Genomic DNA, 19,640 nt, shown 5'->3' with positions numbered 1-19,640 from the left:
GGCCCATCGGTCTCTCTGTTGTTCTTGGAATCCATCTTCTTCCACCGCCCTCTGCCTTTCCCAACAAGCATTTCATGTTCAGGACGTCCCATTTACGGTTTACAAGCTTGGGAAGAACTTCATGTTCCTCGAGGTGTATGAAGAGTCCCCCCCTTCCAAGGGATCAGCAAACACAGTTGAACAGGGTGGAGAAGGGGCAGCATGGGACTCCGGGGAGTACCCCCTGCAAACCCTTCTCTCCCCAGAGAGGCATCTGGGGTGGGGCAGGGAGCAGCCTGGGCAAAGGCTGCCCTTTTGCTGAGGAAGGCGGAAGGCGGAGCATTCTCAGAAGGAGTAAAGAAAAGGCATTTAAAATAAATAAATAAATAAAGGCATGCTACTCAGGACAAATTAATCAAGCAGGACTCTCTCTGCCTGAAAAGCAAGAAGCTGGGGCCTAAGCTCTGCCTGGCCTTCCCTCTTCTCTCTCCCTGGAGGTCAGCAACCTTAGCAGAAAGGCTGTAGCCTAGCCCTTGGCAAAGATGTTCCTGGTCACCTCTGAGGATGCCAGGACCTGGTGGACCTGAGTGCAGGTGGTTGACCAGTGGGCCGGCTGGATGGCCACCAGGCCAAGTTGTTAAGGTTGGTAGAGTGCTCCTGGAACTCCATTGGCCTGGAGAAAATCATATTTACCAGAATTTTTCTCGGGGAGCTTTTTGTAATGGACCAGAAGGAGTAAGTTGCTAAGACTCTTCAAGTGTGTGTGGTGGGGGAGGTTGGGCCTGAGACCCCAAGGGGGCTTCCTGCCTAACAGAAGGTGCTTCCATAACTCCCTTCTTAGGATGATGGGCATGGGTTGTGCAGGGCTACTGCAGGGTTTAGTTCTCAGGCAAGGGGGCAGTTCTGAGGTTGTCCCAGTGCTCTTTCTTTACCCTTCTCCCCCCAACACACAGCTGCTCCAGTAAACACACATTTAAAGAGTTTTGATTTGAAAAGTTTTCTAACTGTTGCCAGCCAAGGGCACCCATAGGTCTTGGCATGGCCCAAAAGCTGGGCCCTAAACTCTGGGGTCCTTCCAGTGTCCACCAGCCAAATCCACAGCCGGCAGGGCCCAGAGCCTGTCTCAGAAACTCGGACTACCTTCAGCCACTCACACTGCCCTCCCAACCGGAGATGGAGAGACCACCCCAGGCACCAAGAAGACAGTTGTCAACACACTGTCTGCAAACACTGAAGTTGAGGCAGAAAGAATTCTTACCCGTCACCCACCAGAAGGAGCTGAACCCAAAATATAAGAAAGCTGGGGGAGGGAGGCATGAGTTCAACCATGAATCATCCCAGGGACTGCCCCAGAGCAGAGAATGGTCTGGTTTCTGACCATGACCAAGCCGGGATCAAGGATACCAGGCAGCCTACAGCGTCATCGACAGGTCTCGGATCAGCAGAAGAGCCTGACAATGGGAGAGTAGCAACAAGGAGCTGGCTGGGGTGGGGAGCACGGCAGTGCAGTCCCCACCGCTATGCTTGAGCAAGCGTCCACTGCGTGCCAGGCACTGTGCCAGGAACTGCATCTGTACCATCTCATTTCCCTCTCCCAGCAACCCTTTGAAGGAGGAACTGTTGTTCCCAGATGGGGACACCAAAGCGTTGAGCAGTAGCGAGACTTGCCCAAGGTCAAGTGACTTGTCAGCCAGTGGCAGAGCGTGAGTCGAAGTCCATGCTCTTCCCACTGTCCCCCTTCATCAAGTTACTCTTGTCTCTGGCTGGTATAAAACAAAATAACTTCTAAGTCTGAGATGACCAAATTCTCAGACTGTTCCTTCATGAGGGAATAGCCGCAGGGCTGCTATCTGCCGCCACACCAGGCGCGGCTGCCCAGAAGCCCCCTGTCCACAGCAGGCCCGTCCCGGCAGCCCCCGCTGTGAGCCCGCCAAACGCATGGGGAAGAAGACCCAGCCGCCAGCTTTACTGGCTCATCCTCTCGCCCCGAGCCAGCGGACCACCCACTCAGATCCTTCCGCAGCCAACCACACCAAACCCCCAAATGGCCAACACTTTCAGTAGAGAGAAGTCACCTGCGTGATTCACAAAGGGGAAATACATCTGTGCCCGGTGGCTGGCCTCCGGCTGACAAAGAGGAAGGCCATGACCTGGCTCCCATCCCCTCCACAGGCACTGGACCGGCTTTGGGGCACCCATCTCTAGTCAGCCCTAGCAGGGAGGCTCTAATCTTCCCCGATGCTCCAGCTGGCGGGCCCCTCATCCCCAGCCAACTCTACTCGGCTCCACTTGGCCAGGGCCTGCATCAAACCAGAACAGCTTCCACTGTGGACATCGCCTCCCAATGGTACTAGCCCTTGGCCAGCATCAAACATTCAGTGCGCTACCCCTAGGCACGACCTACCCTGTGGCAGAGGGGGCCTCCCTGCCAGGCGGCAGCAGAAGGCCAACCCCAATTCAACCTGGCCGGAGGCAAACCATCTAATGGAGCCGAGAAGCGATGGCCATGCTCCCTTAGGCGCCGTTGTTCTACCTGAGCCAAGCGGAACCCACTCAGTGGACCCCATGACATGCCAAGAGGGAGAGAAATTCAAGCACCGGCCTCCCTGCCAAGAGCTTGTTGCTCAAGTCCAAGTCCTAAGCTGGAGCTGGTCCCAGGATCAATGCAGAGGCTTGAGGGTCCGGGCTAGGGAGGGGAGGCCAGGCAGCCAGGGCCACGGCCACCAGCAAGGCCCTTACCTTGCGCTCGGGGGGTGAAGCCATGAGCTGTTGCTGCTTAGCGATGTTCTCCGACAGGCACCAGCACACTCTCTTCTTCTGCTCCTGTGAGTGCGCTTCCAAAGTGAATAAGCACTCTGCCTTCTGACGTCAGGGCAAACAGAGGAGAGGATGGTCAGGGCTGCTCCCTGGTTCGGGGGCTCCCAGGCCCAAGCCCGTCCCCGGATTCCAGAGGGTGAGGCTGCAGCAGGGAGGGGAGGGCCAGCTAAAAGCCACAAATGCACACTAATCCCCAGTGACATCAAGGCAGCCCGAGGAGCAGGGAAGCTGGATCGGGGGCCAGCTGGCGAGCGCGCGGTGTGCGCCCGCGGGTTGTGTGTGGGGGGAGGCGTTAGTTCCCAACACAGTGGAGGCCTGTGGAGAGCCACAGGACAGAAATGGTGAGGTCACCCCCGGGGACAGGCAGCACAAGGCGGCAGCTGGGGGAACACATGGGGGACCCAGAGGGCCAAGGTCTCCAGCCCTCTGATGCCCTGTGGAGTCAGGACCCCACCTCCCGCTCACAAAGCCCCCCTCCCCCCGACCGTGGCACAGGATCTGATCACAAAGCCCAGGTTAGATGGACAGTTGGACAGATATAACAACAGAACTCAAACAGAAACTCAGGTCCCTTCAGGAAGTCTTTGGCAGGCATAGTCACGTGGCCACACCAGTGCCTGGCACAGGAGCTGGGTCCGACCCGACCTGGGGTCTTTCAACCCAGCCAAGTGCAAGGACAGACACCAGCACGGCCACTGCTGTCATTCCCATCCCGCTTTGCCATCTAACCTTGTCAAGTGCCATCTCATCCCCCCAACTAGACTAGAAAATCCTTCCAGGAAGGCCTTTTCCATCTGGACCCAGCACAGTCCTTGGCAAGTAATGGCCTCAGTAAGCTCTGGCTCCTGGAGAGACTTCCGGGATGAGGTCAAAGCCAGGCCAGCTTTGGCACAAGCATCAGGGCGCTGCCGAGACCCAGGGAGGTGGCCCTGGGGAGCTGGAACATGTTGGGGGGGCAGGGTGGGGGTGGGTTTGGAGGCAGCCGAGCAGGCCCAGGGCTATCATGCACTCTAGAACACTCTGGTCAGGGGACTGCAGGCTCTTTCCGACTCCACTGGAATTTGATTATAACCTCACAGGGCTGTGATTACATGAGCTCAGCCAGGGAGCTGAGAGCAGGAGCTGGATGGCTTGGAACTGAGAAAAAGACAGTGTTTCTATGCAGTCCTTCCTCATTTTGCAGTTGGACAGGCCTGGCTTGAATTCCAGCTTTGCCACTTCCTACCTGTGGACCTCAGGAAAGGCTGTCAAGTGGGAAGGCCTGTGGTAACGACATCACCCCCTCTCAGAGCTCGTGAGCAGGTAAGTCAGGAGAACAATCGGAGGCCTCAACAAACAGCAGCTACCGTTGTTATCATGCCACACTTTGCTCATTTAATAAATATTTATTGAGTGCCTGCTGCATGTCAGGGACTCTACTAGGTCCTGGATATGAAGAAGCAAATAAGAGAGACTGAGCTCTGGCACTCAGGTTGGGGCAGAGACAATAAACCCATAAACAATGAAATAATATCATTACTAATTGGGAAAAGGCCCAAAGGGAGAGGTGCTGCTTGAGCCTGGTGGTCAGAGAAGGCCTCTCTACAGGGGCAGCTCTTAGGTGAAGGCTGGAATACTAAAGGCCAGCAAGGCAAGCGCTTGGGAGAAACTGTTCCAGGCAGAAGGAACAGCACATGTGAGAGCTCTGAGCTGAGAGGGTTACCAGCAACATCAACTACCAACTGCAACAGTCTCAATTCTGCCACTACCCCGCCAACCCTCAGGGATGCCACTCTTGGGGCGGGGCCGGCTCCCATGCTAAGTGTTCCCAGAGCACCAGCCACTCCTCTCCTGCCCCAAAGTGCTCAGAAGCAGATCTTCCTAAATGCATCGGAGGGAAGAAATCGCCTCTCCTTAGCTTCAGGGAACTGGGCGGATATGGGGAGGAAATCCTCCCACTTAACAACAGATTCCTCCACTTCTCCGAACCCCCAGCCCACTACAGGGGAAGGACAAGCCCAGCAAAAAAGACCCCAAGATTCCCCGGAGGGAAGCCAGCTAGGGCGGGAGCTGACCCGAGGGCCTTGTGTTCCATCTCATCATGGTCCCCTGCCAGGTGAGGAGAGAGGCAAGGACCCTGGTCCTTTCCAGCTTAGAAAGGCCATTTCTCCACAAAGCTGGCCCTGCCTTTACCTAGCTCTTTCGGCTTCAGCAAATCCCTTAATCTCCCAGAGCCAGACCTCCTCTTCCCTTTCTGTGCCAAAGCAGGAATTCTGCCTTAATAACAATTCATTTTATCTAACTCATTTTAAAGAGAATTTTCCCACCCATCCATGCTCTCGTTTTGACCTTGACAATCCCATGAAGAGCTAGAGAGGGCTTAGATGGTTACTCCCAATCCAAGGAAGAGGAAAACCAAGGCTCGGAGTGGCTGAGGGCCTCCTCCACCTCTTAATGCCAGTGAGCAGCAGAAGGAAGGCTCAGAGCCTTGCAGAAACACCCGTTGAGATTTGATTCCCCCAAACCCAGGAGGCCCCCTCAGAGGCTGCTGGGATGCTGAGGGCTGGCAGGAATGATCCTCCTTGCAGACTGGGACCTAAGCAACCCGAGCATGAAGGCCTTTAAAGAGCAATGCCAGCAGCGGCTCTCAGAGCAGCTACAGAGCTCGCTGGAACCGTTTCGTATTATTCCACACTGCTCTGTGTTCAAGGACAGTGGCCCCTTCCTACGAGACAGAAGGAGAGCCTCCCCTCACAGTGACAGGGCTGCCAGGGTCCCCATCTTGAGACATCCCCCGACATGCCATACCCCTCACAGCACTAAGTGCGTCACCAGTGGGGTCTCAGCCCTTCTTCCAACAACCTTGCCAGGTAGAGGCTGTGATTCTGTCCATTTTACTGACACCCACAAGAACCACTTCCTCTTCCCTACCCTGTGGATAATCTCTTTTTAGAAAATCATACTTCCCTCTGCCTGGGATGATGACCATATGACCTGATTCAGCAGAAGAGTTTGAGGCTGAATCTCTGGTCCTGAGAGCTTGAAGCAGAAAGCCTCCTAAGGCTAGGGAATCCAGAAGCCTTCTGAGCTACCAAAGACCTAAACCCAGACCTGGCCAAGGGTCAGGGGTTGGCTGTCCTAGATGGGCAAACATCTGAGGGGCTCCTTGTTCCCCAGGCTTCTCTCTAGGTGCTTTGGAGGCTGGTCTGGTAAAGAGAGAATGCACAGAACCAACTCCCTCCAGGGAAGCTGAACTCCCATCTGCATACATCTATCCAAATCAGGGACCCCACTGCCTGCCTGAGGGCTCGATATGAATGTTCTCTCTTAATCCCCATGTGATTTAAGGCACTGCTTCTGATGCCACTGCACACTGAGCCCTCACATACCAGAATCCAGGGCTGAGGCACTAAGCAGCCTTGAAGGCATCCTCACATCACTCACCCAGAGACAGGGCTCCTGATGGGCCAGTACTGGGCCTGGGCCTCTGCATTCAAACATCCTCAAAACCAACCAGAAACCCAGGTCTTCCTGGCCTCCTTAAAAACCCTGTCTTGCCTTACCTCCTCGTTCTTGAACCAGTATTATCTTTGTAGGAACCAAAACCCCTTCTGCTACTGTTTGTTCACTCGCCTTGATGAACCTCTCTTTTAGTTCTAAATGATCTGACGACCCAGGTAGGAAGGAAAGGCACAGCTGTTAACCATTTTCCAGACAAGAACACTGGGGCTTGGAGAGGCTAAGTCAGCGGCCCCAGGAGACCTCAGGAAAGGAGAGTCAAAGTCTGCTTTCTGCCTCCTCCAGAGCCTGTAATCTGACCACATTTGTATAACTCTGTGTGTACATTACAAGGAACATGAGATATTCCTCTTAGCTTTCTTTTTAAAAGGTCAATAAATCATTAGTGATGTCTCTAATGGAGAATAAATGAATACGAAAAGCTCTCCCCCCGTTATGAAGCTGACAATAATAATAATCCCATTTACGGAGCACTCACCGTGTGCCAGACTCTGTGCTAAGTGCTTTGGTCAGGGTATCTTATTGAATCTCATTTAATCATTACGACAACCCTGCCAGGTAGGCCCTGTTTGAGCCTTGTTTCAGAGAAGCGTATGTGACTTGCCCAGATCACTCAGTTAGGAAACGGCAGAGCCAGATGCAAGTCTAGGACTTCCTAACCCCAGAGCATAGACTCTTCAATGAATGGAGCGCGGGATCAGATTCTAAGCGAACGGTCCTTGACCAACATGCCCTTTGTCCCAGGGACCCCAGTGCCCTCAAGGTAGCAGGGGGCTGTATTGGTCCCCTGGTTTTGCAGGGACTGAGGGACACCTGTCCAGGAGAACAGAGGCCCCAAGGCCGAGCACTGCCTAGGACAATCCCACCCAGGACCTACTGCGGGGAAATACCCAAAGCTGGGGCCAGCCAGGCAACTGAGGCTTTCTGGATTTCACGGAAAACCCTTCAAACCCCTGACTCTCTTGCCTCACTTTCTTTTCCAGGAGCCACCTGCGTGTTAGACAATGAAGATACACCACTTGTCAAAAGGTCCCATGAAGACTTGAGTTTGGGGCTCCCCCTGGGATCCAAAACCAGCAGGGCAAGCAGGACAAGCAGGCACCCTGGCTTCCTGTTTCAGATGTGCCTCTTCCCACAGCCTCTACGGAGAAAAGAGAGGCCTCTGGCTGCCTGTGAGCTTGCATCTTCTAGCCCCTCTGGCTCAGAACTCCTGGCACTTTAACTGAACTAAAAGGCTGGGGATCAATACCCTTTGGCAGTCTTTGGAGAGCCGGGAGGTCCCAGGTCCCTGGAAGCCAATGAGCAGAAGTGCTTTTCTCTGGGCCACACAAACCAGCTGGCAGGAAGCTCTCCCCGGCATTAAAGAACCTGAAGCTTCATCTCAGGCCCTGCCAGGGAGAACTGGAAGCCAGAGGGGCAAGGCTGAGGGGCCAAAGCTCTGACTTTCCCCAGCCTTGTTCACAGCTGCTAGGCTGTTTGCAGAGCTCCATGGACTTGAATCCCCACTGGCTCTGCAGGGCCTCTGCCAGCTGCTTCCTGGGCCTGGTAGAGGAGTGCCAACATGGGGCAGAGGGAGACATCAAATGCCTTCTTGGCCCTTGGGTCAGGGGGCAGCCAAGGTCCCCAGCTCAGCTCGGACAATGCCTACTGCCCTTTGGAACTCTCTGCCCTACCGTGAAGCTAACTGGTCAACTCTGTCTTCTCCCCCAGGCATCTGGTCCCCACAGGGGACTCTCTCGGAGGCCTGCACCTCTTTTCATGGCCAGGAACCAGATGAATGATTTTCAGTCATAAGTGACATACATACTCCTTCTCAAAAGGGTGTATTCCTTTTGGCCAGCTAGTGTAGACCATGCCCTACCCAGAGTGTCTTGTCCCACAAGACTGGCCAGTTCTCAGGACTGTTAGGAGGGACGGATGTAAGCAGAAGCAGAGGACAGAAACGGGGTTAATGAATCCTTGTTTGGAACAGATACTGCCCCTGCTCCTAGGAGCAGACATGAGACTGGGAACAGAAAATCTGCTGAAAATTTAAGAGTCTGGATGGCTCAGTGGCTCTCAGCCTTTTCATCACCACAGACTTCTGTGATCAAACCCTTGGTCTGACGATAGGGATCTCCCAAACTATATCAGGCAGTAAGTGGTTTGCCTGATTTTGTTTAGCAAAAGCATAGCACTGCCCATATGTGCTTCTGATCAGACCGAGACAAGCAGGAATACCAGTCACACTAAGTGGGCATCCTTCCAGCCCCAAACACAGATGCTTAATGTTTTCTTTAGCCTGCATTAGGGGGCCCACGTAAAGGTGCAATTACCTTCCATCCCTTTAAAATACTGACGAGGGGCGCCTGGGTGGCTGAGTGGATTGAGCCTCTGCCTTCCGTTCGGGTCATGATCCTAGGGTGCTGGGATCGAGCCCAGAGTCGGGCTCTCTGCTCAGGAGGGAGCCTGCTTCTCCCTCTCTCTCTGCCTGCCTCTCTACCTGCTTGTCATCTCTGTCTGTCAAATAAATAAATAAAAATCTTTTAAAAATAAAATAAAATACTGAAAAGATGCTGTAGGAGGGGTCATGGGTGGGACTGCCTGGAAAAAGAGGAAGAAGGGCCGGCACAAGAATCAGGGCAATCTCCAGAAGAGAGACTTCTAACCAAGTAAATCAGGTGAGGCATGGGTATCAGGCCACACCCTCACGATGACTCAGCCAGGTGCTGGAGACCAGGGTCTCCTGAGTAGGGGATCACAGTGTCCTTCTGTCCTCTCTAGGCACTTTTTAAAGATTTTTGTTATTTATTTGACAGAGAGAGAGAGAGTGAGCACATGTGCACAAGCAGGGGGAGCAGCAGGCAGAGGGAGGAAGACGCAGGCTCCCTGCTGAGCAGGGAGTCTGACACAGGCTCGATCCTAGGACCCCAAAATCATGACCTGAGCCAGAGGCAGACGCTTCACTGACTGAGCCACCCAGGCATCCCCCCTTCTAGACCCTTCTGTGCCCACTGCTCCTCCACACAGAGATGAGAGGCACTGAGGCAGGGACTGCTGTCCCCATTTCACAGGGCAGCAACCCTGCCCAGGATCACGGTGTGAGATGCTACGGAGCCTGGCCCCAGAGCCCTGCACTACACCCAGACCAATGTCTTCCCACCAGTGCCAGGCCACAGAGCTCTCTGTGGATCTAGAGGCAAGGACTCACCTCTGCTAGATACAGCACACAGAACTTCAGGTCTTCTGAAGAACCTTGGAGGGAACAAAAGTGAGACTTGAGTTAAGGTCGGCCCCAGAGACCAAGCAGCTTGCCCTAGCACCGCCAGCTGCCTCGTCCAGAAGCCTGTAGGTGGTACCTCCTGGAAGGAGGAGAAGGAAGAGGCAGGCACAGGGGACGGGGAAATCGCTGGAGGAAAGTCGACTAAGTAACTAAGCAGATGGCGATGTGGCGAATAGGGCCTTGGCCCGCAGGTCAGTGTCACCCAAGGAATGCTGTGGTCCCACCCCCAGGACAGGTATCCAGGAGCACCTCTGGGCCTCAAACTGCCAGCTGTCGTCCATCTCAGGAGGCCTCCCTCTTTCCATGCTCCCTGTATTAAGGGACCCAGAGGGACACAGATTCAAGATCCCCCTCCAGTCATGGGCCGATGTCGCCCACAGACGGCTTCCCAGCCCAGGCCCAGCTCCTTGGTGTGTCTTCCTAGAGCCCCGGTCTTGAATCCCAAATTCACTCATTCTTCACCTCCCACCTGGGAGGCCGCTGGGCGGGAGCGTCAGGCTCCCCGCTCCTCCCGCAGAGGAGTGAAGGCAGAAGAGCTACAGAAGCTGTATTTGCTCAGACTGCTTCGGAAACGCACAGACCAAGAGATGACCCTGGCTGCCGGAGGAGGCTTCTTGCAGGAGGAGAAAGAAAGGATGGGGAAGAAAGGAGGGGGACATGGGCACAGCATGGGCACAGGCAGCGAGGTACAGAAGCACAAGGTGTGGCTCGACGGCTAGCAAGTGTGCGGAAGAAGCCCTGCGCCTTCTCTGACTACTGCTGGCTGCTCCTCGGAACCTGGCATGGCTCCCCACCGGGCCTCATTCTTCTGTGCACAGACCAGGGACGGTTAGGAACTTCCTGAGTTTCAAGCTGTTGACCTCACTGGCCAGGTAGTCCTTTTCAAGACCACTCCACCTGCAGAAAACCCCACACGCTTACTGTGCCCCGTGCTGTCCGTGTATAAGCCCAGCCCTTGCCACAACCCCTAGGACACACGGGCTGTTATCGTCCATGATTCATGTGAGGAAATGGGCTCAACACACATCGGAATCAAAGAAATGGTCCAATAAACCAAAATGTGTTGTAAAGTAAAGGTGAAAAAGTAACAGAGACAGAGGGTCAAGCCAATTCCTAAGAAAAGTCATGAGTGAGGACCCTCGTGTGGGTGACAGCCAGGCCCCCAACCTGGAGCAAGCACGTGGGCAGTTCCCTGGACAAAACGAGGGCCAGGGGTGCTGGCAAGATCCAGAGAAAAACAGGCCAATAGTAAGTGCAGGGGTGGGGGTACACTCTGGACTTAGAAGAAATCCTTCTACTTCTCCCCACCTACAGGAGGGTTGGGAGGGAGAAGTCCCCACCTATGAAGTCCATCATGTTTGAGAAACTCTCACTTGGAGGCTTCTGCCAACTTCTTGCCTTGCTGAGGGTGGAGACAAGGGGAGGTGGTTTCTTTTGTTTAAGAAAACATACTGGATGTCTCCTTGACTTTCCGGAACCAGATCTTAGTGCCAAGGGAGAAACAAAAAGATCTATGTGAGAAAATAACAGAAATGTGGGTTTTAGAAGCTGGCAGTGAGAGAATAGAAGGCTCTAGAAGGGGCGGGGGGAAGCCAAGGAGAGGGGAACCTCAGGGAGACAGGAGGCCGAGGTTGGGGGGAAACTCAGACATATTCCCTACAGCGAGGGGGTGGTTGACGACTGCTTGACTACTTTCCTGGGCTGTGACACCCCCTGCCCACCACCCTCCCGCATTACCCCGAACCGCCCCTGAAATCTGCTCCATGTCACAGCCTTGTGCTGGCAGCACTTGAGAGAAGGACGGAATGGGGGCAGTGCTCAGCATGGCTCGGAGCCTCACAAAGGGACAGCAAGCCTCGGGAGCCCAGGGTGGCAGGAAGGAGCCACAGCTGCAGAGCAGCAGGCCACGAGGTGGCTGAGCCAGGCAAGCAACCTCACCCTTTTAGGAGCCCTTCTGGGACAAAAGTCTGGGCTCTGGGCTTTCCAGAGTGTGGAAATGTGGGGTGAGTAAAAAGGGATACAGAGGTAGCCCACATTTGGGTTTTCCATCCAACAGTCCAACTGCCATCACCATTTTGAAATTCCACAGAAGTCACCGGCCCCTGGGTGAACCCTGCTTCCTACCAAGGAATGTGGGCTGTGCAGAGAGAGTCCCAGATGCCCAGAGATGTTTTCCCCACCTAAGTCTGACCCCTCTGTCATGTTCCCAGGGCCCTCTCCAGCCTAGTCTGAGGTCCCAAACTCAACCATCGGCCAAGCCTTCCCTACGCTGTGTGACAAGCCAGGAGGCATGTTGCTCCCATTTCCAGTTGCAGAAACTGAGACCCCGGGAGAGAAAACAAGCTGTACAGGCTTGCAGTGAGTGAGGGGCAGAGCTGAGATTTGAACCCAGGACGGCTGCCTCTAAAGCCTGTGTTCCGACCCGTGTCCCATTTCTGCTCCCCCTCCCTCACACCGGTTTACACAACTGCACACCCCCAGAGTGCAGGGATGGGACCGTGTCTCTCCCCCTGCTATCACCTGGCAGCCAGCTTTCAGGTGGGCTCTGAGGATGCACTCAGCACATGCCAACTGACTAAATTTAACTCCAAGCGTTCCAGCAGCTGGGACCTAAGCCACTGGGTTTCCAAGCCTGCGCACCTGGCTCCCCAGGGTGGCTGGAGAGCCCAAGAATCAGCTGGACATCTCCAGGTCATCCTGAGAGGCCAGGAAGACACCCTGTGGGCGGGATGCTGGCCACCCAGGGAGGGAGAAACACAAAGACCAGCAAAGCCAGTGGGCGACAGAGACAGGAAGAGGCTACAATGGGCCCCGGACGACCGGAGATGTCCCAATTGTTAGCGCGAGCTCTCCACCCGTTCCCATTACACTGCCGTTCAGACCTGCTGAAGCTGGGGGGAATGCTGGGCAGGAGGAGGGCCGGCTTAAGGTTTAAGTAGCCGCCAGCAGCTGGGAGCCGTGGAGAAGGGTGCTTTCCAGCTCCCAAGCTGGACAGCGCTTCTAGTCTCCTAGTCAGTTACACATTCACTCAGTCAAGCAACATTCACTGGGCACCGGCAATGTTCTGAGCCTCGTGCTAGACCCTAGGAGGACGCTTGGCCGGCAGAGCTAAGCTCCATTCAGGCAAGTCACACACGGGAGTCATAGGTCCTTGGGTGGGGTAGATTCTCGCCTTCCGGGGAAAAGCCCTCACCAGCCCTAGCCCACAGGAAAGGCCACGTGTGCTCCTCATTCCCATCCTCTTTGCCCCAGACTAGAACTTTTCCCACATGCTGACTTGAAAGGGACACAGCTGGGAGGCATGAGCCACATTTGTCAGTCACCATTCTGCCACGAGAAGCTCCAGTGGAGGCCCCACGTGTACCTCTTAAAACCCTCACTCAGGCCCTGGCTGCGGCGGCAGGTGTCTGTGGGGGCCAGGGACATGGGCTGGAAGACGGGCGCCAGGACTCAGGACACTGGGTTCTACCACTCCAACTCTGACTGCAGCAGAGGGGGACACTGGACCCACAAGCCTGTCTCAGGGGAGGAGGCAGGGGTTCCTCCGATGCCTGGAGCAAAATCTCAGGGATGGGACGTGCACCTGACTGCTCAGTGTCACTGAGCCATGTCCCCGAGGAGCCACATTCGCTGTTGGCTGGCTGACACTGACCGGGAAGGGCATGACAACGCATCAGCGCCCAACCATCCCCCACCCAGGACACATGCCTACTCGCACATACGCCCCAACACCCGTGTCAGTCCAGGAGGCTCAGGTTGCCGTGGTTATCCCTCCTGAGGAGAACGGGCCTCGGCCATCCTCACCCCACCATTGGCCCAGAGAGGATGTGGCCTCCACCTCCAGGAAGCCATGCCTGCCCAAGGCTATTGCTCACATGAGCTGAGCATCTGGAAGGTTTCTCTGAAACACCTCAGGCCCCGCACCACCACTCTGACCAGTCGCCACCCAGTGGAAGGCTGAGCTCACGCTGACTCTAACTTTAAGGCTTGGGTCTGAGGGCTCCAGGAGGGGAAGATCCAGCTAATTCCCAGCCGAGCACCCCCAACCGCACTCTAAGGGGAGGAGGTAGGACATTTGGGCACCGTCCAGCATCTCACAGCAACCTCAGGGTCCATGTGGAGGTGTCAGAGCTGGGAAAGAACATCAAGGGCTTGTCCAAACCATCTTCCACGGTCCAAGACACCAGAGCCCAGGAATGGGAGAGAACCAGCTGAAGTCACCCAGCGCGTTAGCTGCAGAGCTGAGCCCAGAGTCCCAGCTACTACCCTCAGCTCTCTTCCCCCATCCAATACCCACCCCCAACAAAGCATAGCCAGGTGGAGTCCCTCTTCTTTCCCCTCCCTCCTTCTAGCAGGAGGCTGAGCAGATGAGGGTCCTGGGCTTGTGGCCCCAGACTGGGCGATGAGCACAACTGGGTAAGGGTTCGGTTTTCATAATCAGTCAGGACTTGTTACCGATCAGCCCCACCCCTGCCTGGGTCCTGACTGTCTGAGCTGGGGTGAGCAGGCCACAGAGGAAGGGGCTACACCGCATGAGTGTGCGTGTGAGGACACGTGCAGGGGTGCAGCAGGGACAGGGGAACGGCAGCTGCAGGGGAAGCTGGGTCTGAGGAAAACCGGGAGGGGCAGCGAAACCCCAGGCAGAGTCGCTCTAGCTCTCACCTGCCCCTCCTCGGGTGGGCACCGGGGAGCCAAGGTCAGAGCCGCATCTGCTCAAAGGGCTGCTAGCCGCCACCCTGCAGGAGGGGCCAGCTCCAAGAGAGATGACTGGCTTTTTCCCCTCAGGAGCCGCCCTGGTCAGTGGGCAGGAGAAAGTTTGAGGCAGAGAAGGAGAAGTTATAAGTGGCTTCCTGTGGGGCAGCCAGAGTGGAGGTTCTCACACTCCCTGGGCTTCTGAGGAGGAAGAACAGCGGGGGCGCCCAACACTCAGGAACCCGGGACGGGTCCGCAAACAGGCAGGAAGTTTTCCTGGAGCAAAACCCGTCAAAACAGAATTCTTTCACTGGGTAATATTTTCCTCTCTGCCCCTGTCACCCGTGCTCAAACAGGTCTGTTGTTGTTTTCATAATCTGGGAGAGGAAATCAAGCCCCTTTCGGCAGAGACTTCAGGCGCCAAACCAAACCGCTCAGCAGATATTCCCAGCAGGCTTCCCGGTCCCCGGCGGAGGAGGCACCGTGGAAAGTCTGCAGGGGACATCGTCTTCAGGCTCCCACTGCCCCTGCTCCCCGGGACTCTGGCCTGGGCGACACAGCTGGGAGGAATACGAGCGGTGCTCTCGGGTCCTGGCTGTGTGCTGTGAGTGGGGTTGGGGACCTGGCGTGGCCCGGGCCCTCTGCACACAACCTTCCCAAATCTGTACAACTGTCTTCCCCACACCGGGAGCCCTGCTTACACGTAAGCAAAGGCAAAGGGGTTAAGTCAGATGTGCCTAAGGTCACAGGTTGGGGGGTGGGCAGGGCCAAGATGGAGACATGGGTCTGTTGGAGGCCTGAGCTCAGCCGGCTCCACCCCACCACCTCCCTGAAACATTGCCTGGACCAGAAGCCTCCAGAGAAGCTCAGATTGCACAGCCTAGCATGGAATGCCGGCCTCCGAGAGCCCCGCAGCCCCGGGGGCCGGACATGACCCCACTGCATATGCTCAGATGCCCCACTGATGGCTGGAAGCCCCGGGGCATCCATGCCACTGGGAGGAGTGGGACTCGGGGCAAGTAGGCAGGCGTCTCTGGGGCACACACTTACCTTCCTGCAGCTTCACGCTCTGGAGGTAGAGGGGGTTCCTCAGGACGTCGCAGCGGCCCGGCTCATCCTCCTTGGTGAAGAGCAGCAGGTCGGAGTAGGCAAAGAGCGTCACCTGCATCACCACGGAGCACACTGAACTGGCCGCTCTGCTGGCCCAGAGCCCAGTGGCCACAACCTCCCCGGGAGGTCCGGGTAAGGGGACCTTGTCATCTTGGGCAGAACGAGGATCAGACTCTTAGTGTGGCCTCCGCCAAGGACAGAGACATGATGTGCAATGAGGACTTCCCTATTGCTCTAGTGTTTTCTACACTTTCACAGTGGGCGGGAGGAGGGGCGGGGAGATGGATAAAATCCGACCCTCACCTCCCATGGCACATGGCCCCTGCAGGCCTCTTCACCGCCCACCTCCCGCCAGGCCATCTTTCTGACTTCCCAGAGCTGCTGGCTGGGCGCCACCCTTGAGCTGCGGGATGTTGGCACATTTGCTTGTATTCTTCTCTACATGTCTTGCTGAAAGAGCACTGCCCTTGGAGTCAGAGGTCCTGAGGCTCCCCACTTGGAGCCATGAACACTTGGTTAGGGAACCCGAACCCTCAGCTTTGGTTTTCTTGTTTATAGAGATAGGGGAGTGTCGCTGTCCCAGTCCCTCACAGGCTTCTGTCACCAGCCCTGGGCAGACTGAATGGAAGCATTGAGCAGTATAAGGTCTTCTTATCACATTCCTCAAGGATAATTTTAACTGCATTAATGCATGATCAGCCTGAGAAAAAGCCAGTTACTTACACTCCAAAACGGACATGTGTGTGACTTTTATCTCTTTTATCCACTAGCTGCTCCAAAAATAAAAGGCGAATGCTATTTTTAGACATTATAGGTAAACCAACAGGCATGCTTAGCATAGTTTCAGGCCAAAAAAAAAAAAAACCTGCTTGATCTTGTAATGCCACTGAAGATCACACTGTTCTTTGTTTTGTAAATCTTGCAGTGGCCTTTAGTTAAAAGCAATAAAATCCAATTTTAGAGTCTCCAAAGAAAACAAAATGTTATTAATTCTGTGGACTTCCCTTTGAGGTGTCAAAACCTGACACTTCATCTACTCTGAGGTAAGAGTCAGAGCCAGAGGGCTCGGCGTGCACCCCCAAAGGCCACAGGGAGGGTGTGCGGGAGGGTTGCTGCAGTTTCGAAAGTTAACATGGTGACATTTAGCTCTCCGACTGTTCCAGGTGACCTAAGAAACCCACCTCTAATGTTCTACTTACAAGGATATGTAATATGAATTACACATGAAATTAATATGAAACTATAAGGATGTTCTCAACAGCATCTCAACAGGATCTACAGCCAAAGAGCGCAATGTGCCAAAATGCTTACAGCTCAATCCAATTTTGTCTAATAAAACTGTAAATGTATACATTTTTTACATGTCTATGATACCACTCTTCATGAGTAGAATTTCACTTCCTACATTTCTGTTTCATTTGCATCGTATGACAAGAGAGTCTATTACTTTTGTGATTTAAAAATGTATAAGTTTTTTTCAAAGAACCCCTTGGCTTCTTGAGCACAGTGCAGAGGTTTGAAGGAAGCTGGGCCCCAGAGACAACAGGGGTGTCGTTGAGCAGGAGGCTCTCAGAAACTCTAGCTTTTCCAATGGGGACCAAACACAAGAGCTCCTAAACTGTGGGCTCGGAGGGATCTTGGCAGTGACTCTCTCTGGACCTCTTCTAAACCACAGTCCTGACCCAACACGGATTAAAAGAAGCCCCCATCTGTTAAGTTCTTTCTTTCTGCTCAGTGGGTTCTGACTTATAAATAACATCACTGCCGGGGCGCCTGGGTGGCTCAGTGGGTTAAGCCGCTGCCTTCGGTTCAGGTCATGATCTCAGAGTCCTGGGATCGAGTCCCGCATCGGGCTCTCTGCTCAGCAGAGAGCCTGCTTCCCTCTCTCTCTCTCTGCCTGCCTCTCCATCTACTTGTGATTTCTCTCTGTCAAATAAATAAATAAAATCTTTAAAAAAAATAAAATAAAATAAAAAATTTTAAAAAAGGAGAAAAAAAGAAAAAAAAATAACATCACTGCCTTCATTTATACATGCGGGTCCTGCAGCTCAGAGAGGTTAAGTGACCAGTCCAAGGGCACACAGCCAGGGACCATTGCCCAGGTCTGGCTGACCCTAAAGCTCTCCCAATATGAAGGGGTAGCAAGATGCCTACAGCCGTCCTGCCCCTGAATGTGAAACAATCCAAGCAGGGACCAAAACAGAAACGCAAAGAAGACCCAAAGTCTTAGCTAAGGGAAGAAGCTAAGGGTAGAAAATGATCTAAGAGCTGAGAAGGATCTCAGGGGTTGATTCTCTATGTAAACCTATAGGCTTTCCCACTCCAAAGAAATCTGGCAGTCACCTCTAGACTCATAGGGAAGCTGGAGGGGGGCAGGGCGGGGCGGGGGGACAGTCTGCCAGGAACCTAAAATGTCAAAAAACGTCCCAGGCTCAAAGAGAGCTAGGTGGACAGCCATTGGGGAAGAGCCATGGGCAAGGTGAGAAAAGCTCCAGGCCACCACTCTGGCCCCAATTCCCAGAGCTGAGAATGTGGTCTAGACAGGAAGTGATTAAGGCCTGAATAGAGAATTTCCCCAAGGGTCGGGTCAGGGAAAGGACAGAGCTGGCACACAGATGGAGGCAGGGCAGAGGGGCAAAGCATGCCAGGGGGGCCCCTCTCCTGTGTCACCAGCATCCTGCCGGCCTTCCTTCACAAGGAGCTGTAGCAGCCCACAGTGGTGTGACACCCTTCTCCACCACCCAGTTACCTGCAGCCTTCCCCAACAGGCCATGGGAGCCACCAGGTGTCTTCCCCACATCTGCTCCTAGGATACATCTGCTTTCGCAGAGGGTAAAAGGTTTTGCTTGGTTAGAAAATCTTTGCAACTTGGAAGTTCACCTCTCCCAAGTAGCCCTAACCAAGCTTCCTCGGGAGATCTTGCCTAAAGGCAGAGTTTGCAGAAAAGACCTTGGTGCCTTAGTTAATGGTAAACTCAGTGAGTCAGTGCATAAAGTAAGGGTGTGTCCATCTTAAGCCCCATAATTCCCCTGTGACCTTGAGTTCAGGGCCTGGCTACCCTGTGGATACTCAACAGCTATTGTTTGAACGTGTAAGAGAGGCTAGGCCATAATCCTGTGATTTTAGGGCACGTTACTCAAGTGTGGGACTTCTGGGAGGGGTGTGACGTGGGGCAGCCCAGTGTGAGACCGCATCTGCTCACAGACATTAGCCAGCTGGAGCACGCTCGAAGAGAGGGGAAGAACAAGGGGGGAACATTCCAGGAATAAAGTTTTCTGTTACGGGTAAGGGAAAATTGACAATTTAGCACTCTCTAGTAACAAAACCTGTGCCTGGAGGGGCGGCCTCTTCCAGATCAAAACCTGGATGGAACCATCATCTGGAAAGTTACAGGAACACAGGACTTCGGAGGTCCCAACTAATGCTGTGGTTCTACAAACTTCTCCAAGCCCCTCCTGAAATGGTTCATGTATTTGACCTGAAGGCCCCAAGATCCATGCCTTGGCTTCCTAGCGTATCTCATGAAAAAGAAATATATTTACTTGGATTTTCAAATCACTTCTTTCAGTCCTCAAAAAGGATATTTTAGTTCTAAGACTCCGAAGAGCCCCTAAACAAAGATTTTGGGGATGGATTGTAAATATAATCAGGCTATGGCTCCAGTCTGGGCTTGCCAGGCCGTTTTTCAACAAACACGCCGGAGGCAGCATGGAGAGCAACTCCAAGCCAAAGAGCCAACTGCTAAGGCTGGCCCTGCCCCTAATGAGCCGGGAGGCCCTGGGGTTCCAGCCAATCTCATCAGAGCCTCAGCTTCCTCATCTGTAGAATGGGGACAACTGGGCCTCTCGTGAGGAGTGAGGATGCCGTGGGAGCGAAGTGAAGACCTGCTATGTAAAGTGCCCACACCGAGAGAATACACACTGTGTGCGGAGTGTCTGAGCACCTAATGACGAGAGGACAAACAAAGGAGCAAATTTAGACAAATGTGTGTATTTCGGAGAGCTGCCATTTCTGCCTTCCTCTCGGTCTTGGGAATTTGCAGCCACACCTCACTCCCTGACCCTTGGCCACCTGAATTAGCTCCATCACACACTTACTCATCAAGCACCGCTCCAAGAAACTTTTTGTTCCTAAAACTCAAATGCCCCTCACCAAGATGAAGTCTTTCTCTCTCAGTAACATATGCCAAGGTTCCTAAGAAAGCTCCTCAAGAGGAAGTCCAGAAATGTAGTGAGCAATGCCAGCGTGGTGGGAATAAGCATGTGGTCTCCCCAGGGAGAAA

General features: G+C 54.2%; 1 protein-coding gene across 8 annotated transcripts in view; it reads right to left on the bottom strand.

Moving 5' to 3' along the window:
* RGS3 (regulator of G protein signaling 3) overlaps window positions 1-19,640 on the bottom strand; it is a 117,059-nt gene that overhangs the window by 50,784 nt on the left and 46,635 nt on the right. For 7 of the 8 annotated variants that reach the window (XM_004747855.3, XM_045081744.1, XM_004747852.3 and 4 more), the window contains 3 exons: window positions 15,299-15,410; window positions 9,485-9,528; window positions 2,719-2,841 (listed from right to left, as the gene is read on the bottom strand). In XM_004747855.3, coding sequence (XP_004747912.1) covers window positions 2,719-2,841; window positions 9,485-9,528; window positions 15,299-15,410 — 279 coding nt within the window. The remainder of the gene's footprint in view (window positions 1-2,718; window positions 2,842-9,484; window positions 9,529-15,298; window positions 15,411-19,640) is intronic. The other variant, XM_045081743.1, reaches the window with a different exon arrangement.

The sequence above is a fragment of the Mustela putorius genome, unplaced genomic scaffold (assembly GCF_011764305.1).
Source record: "Mustela putorius furo isolate JIRA1106 unplaced genomic scaffold, ASM1176430v1.1 tig00000580_pilon_pilon_pilon, whole genome shotgun sequence".
NCBI classification, from domain to species: Eukaryota; Metazoa; Chordata; class Mammalia; order Carnivora; family Mustelidae; genus Mustela; species Mustela putorius.
Note: the sequence above shows the minus strand (reverse complement) of the source record. Positions and strands in the feature narration are given on the sequence as shown.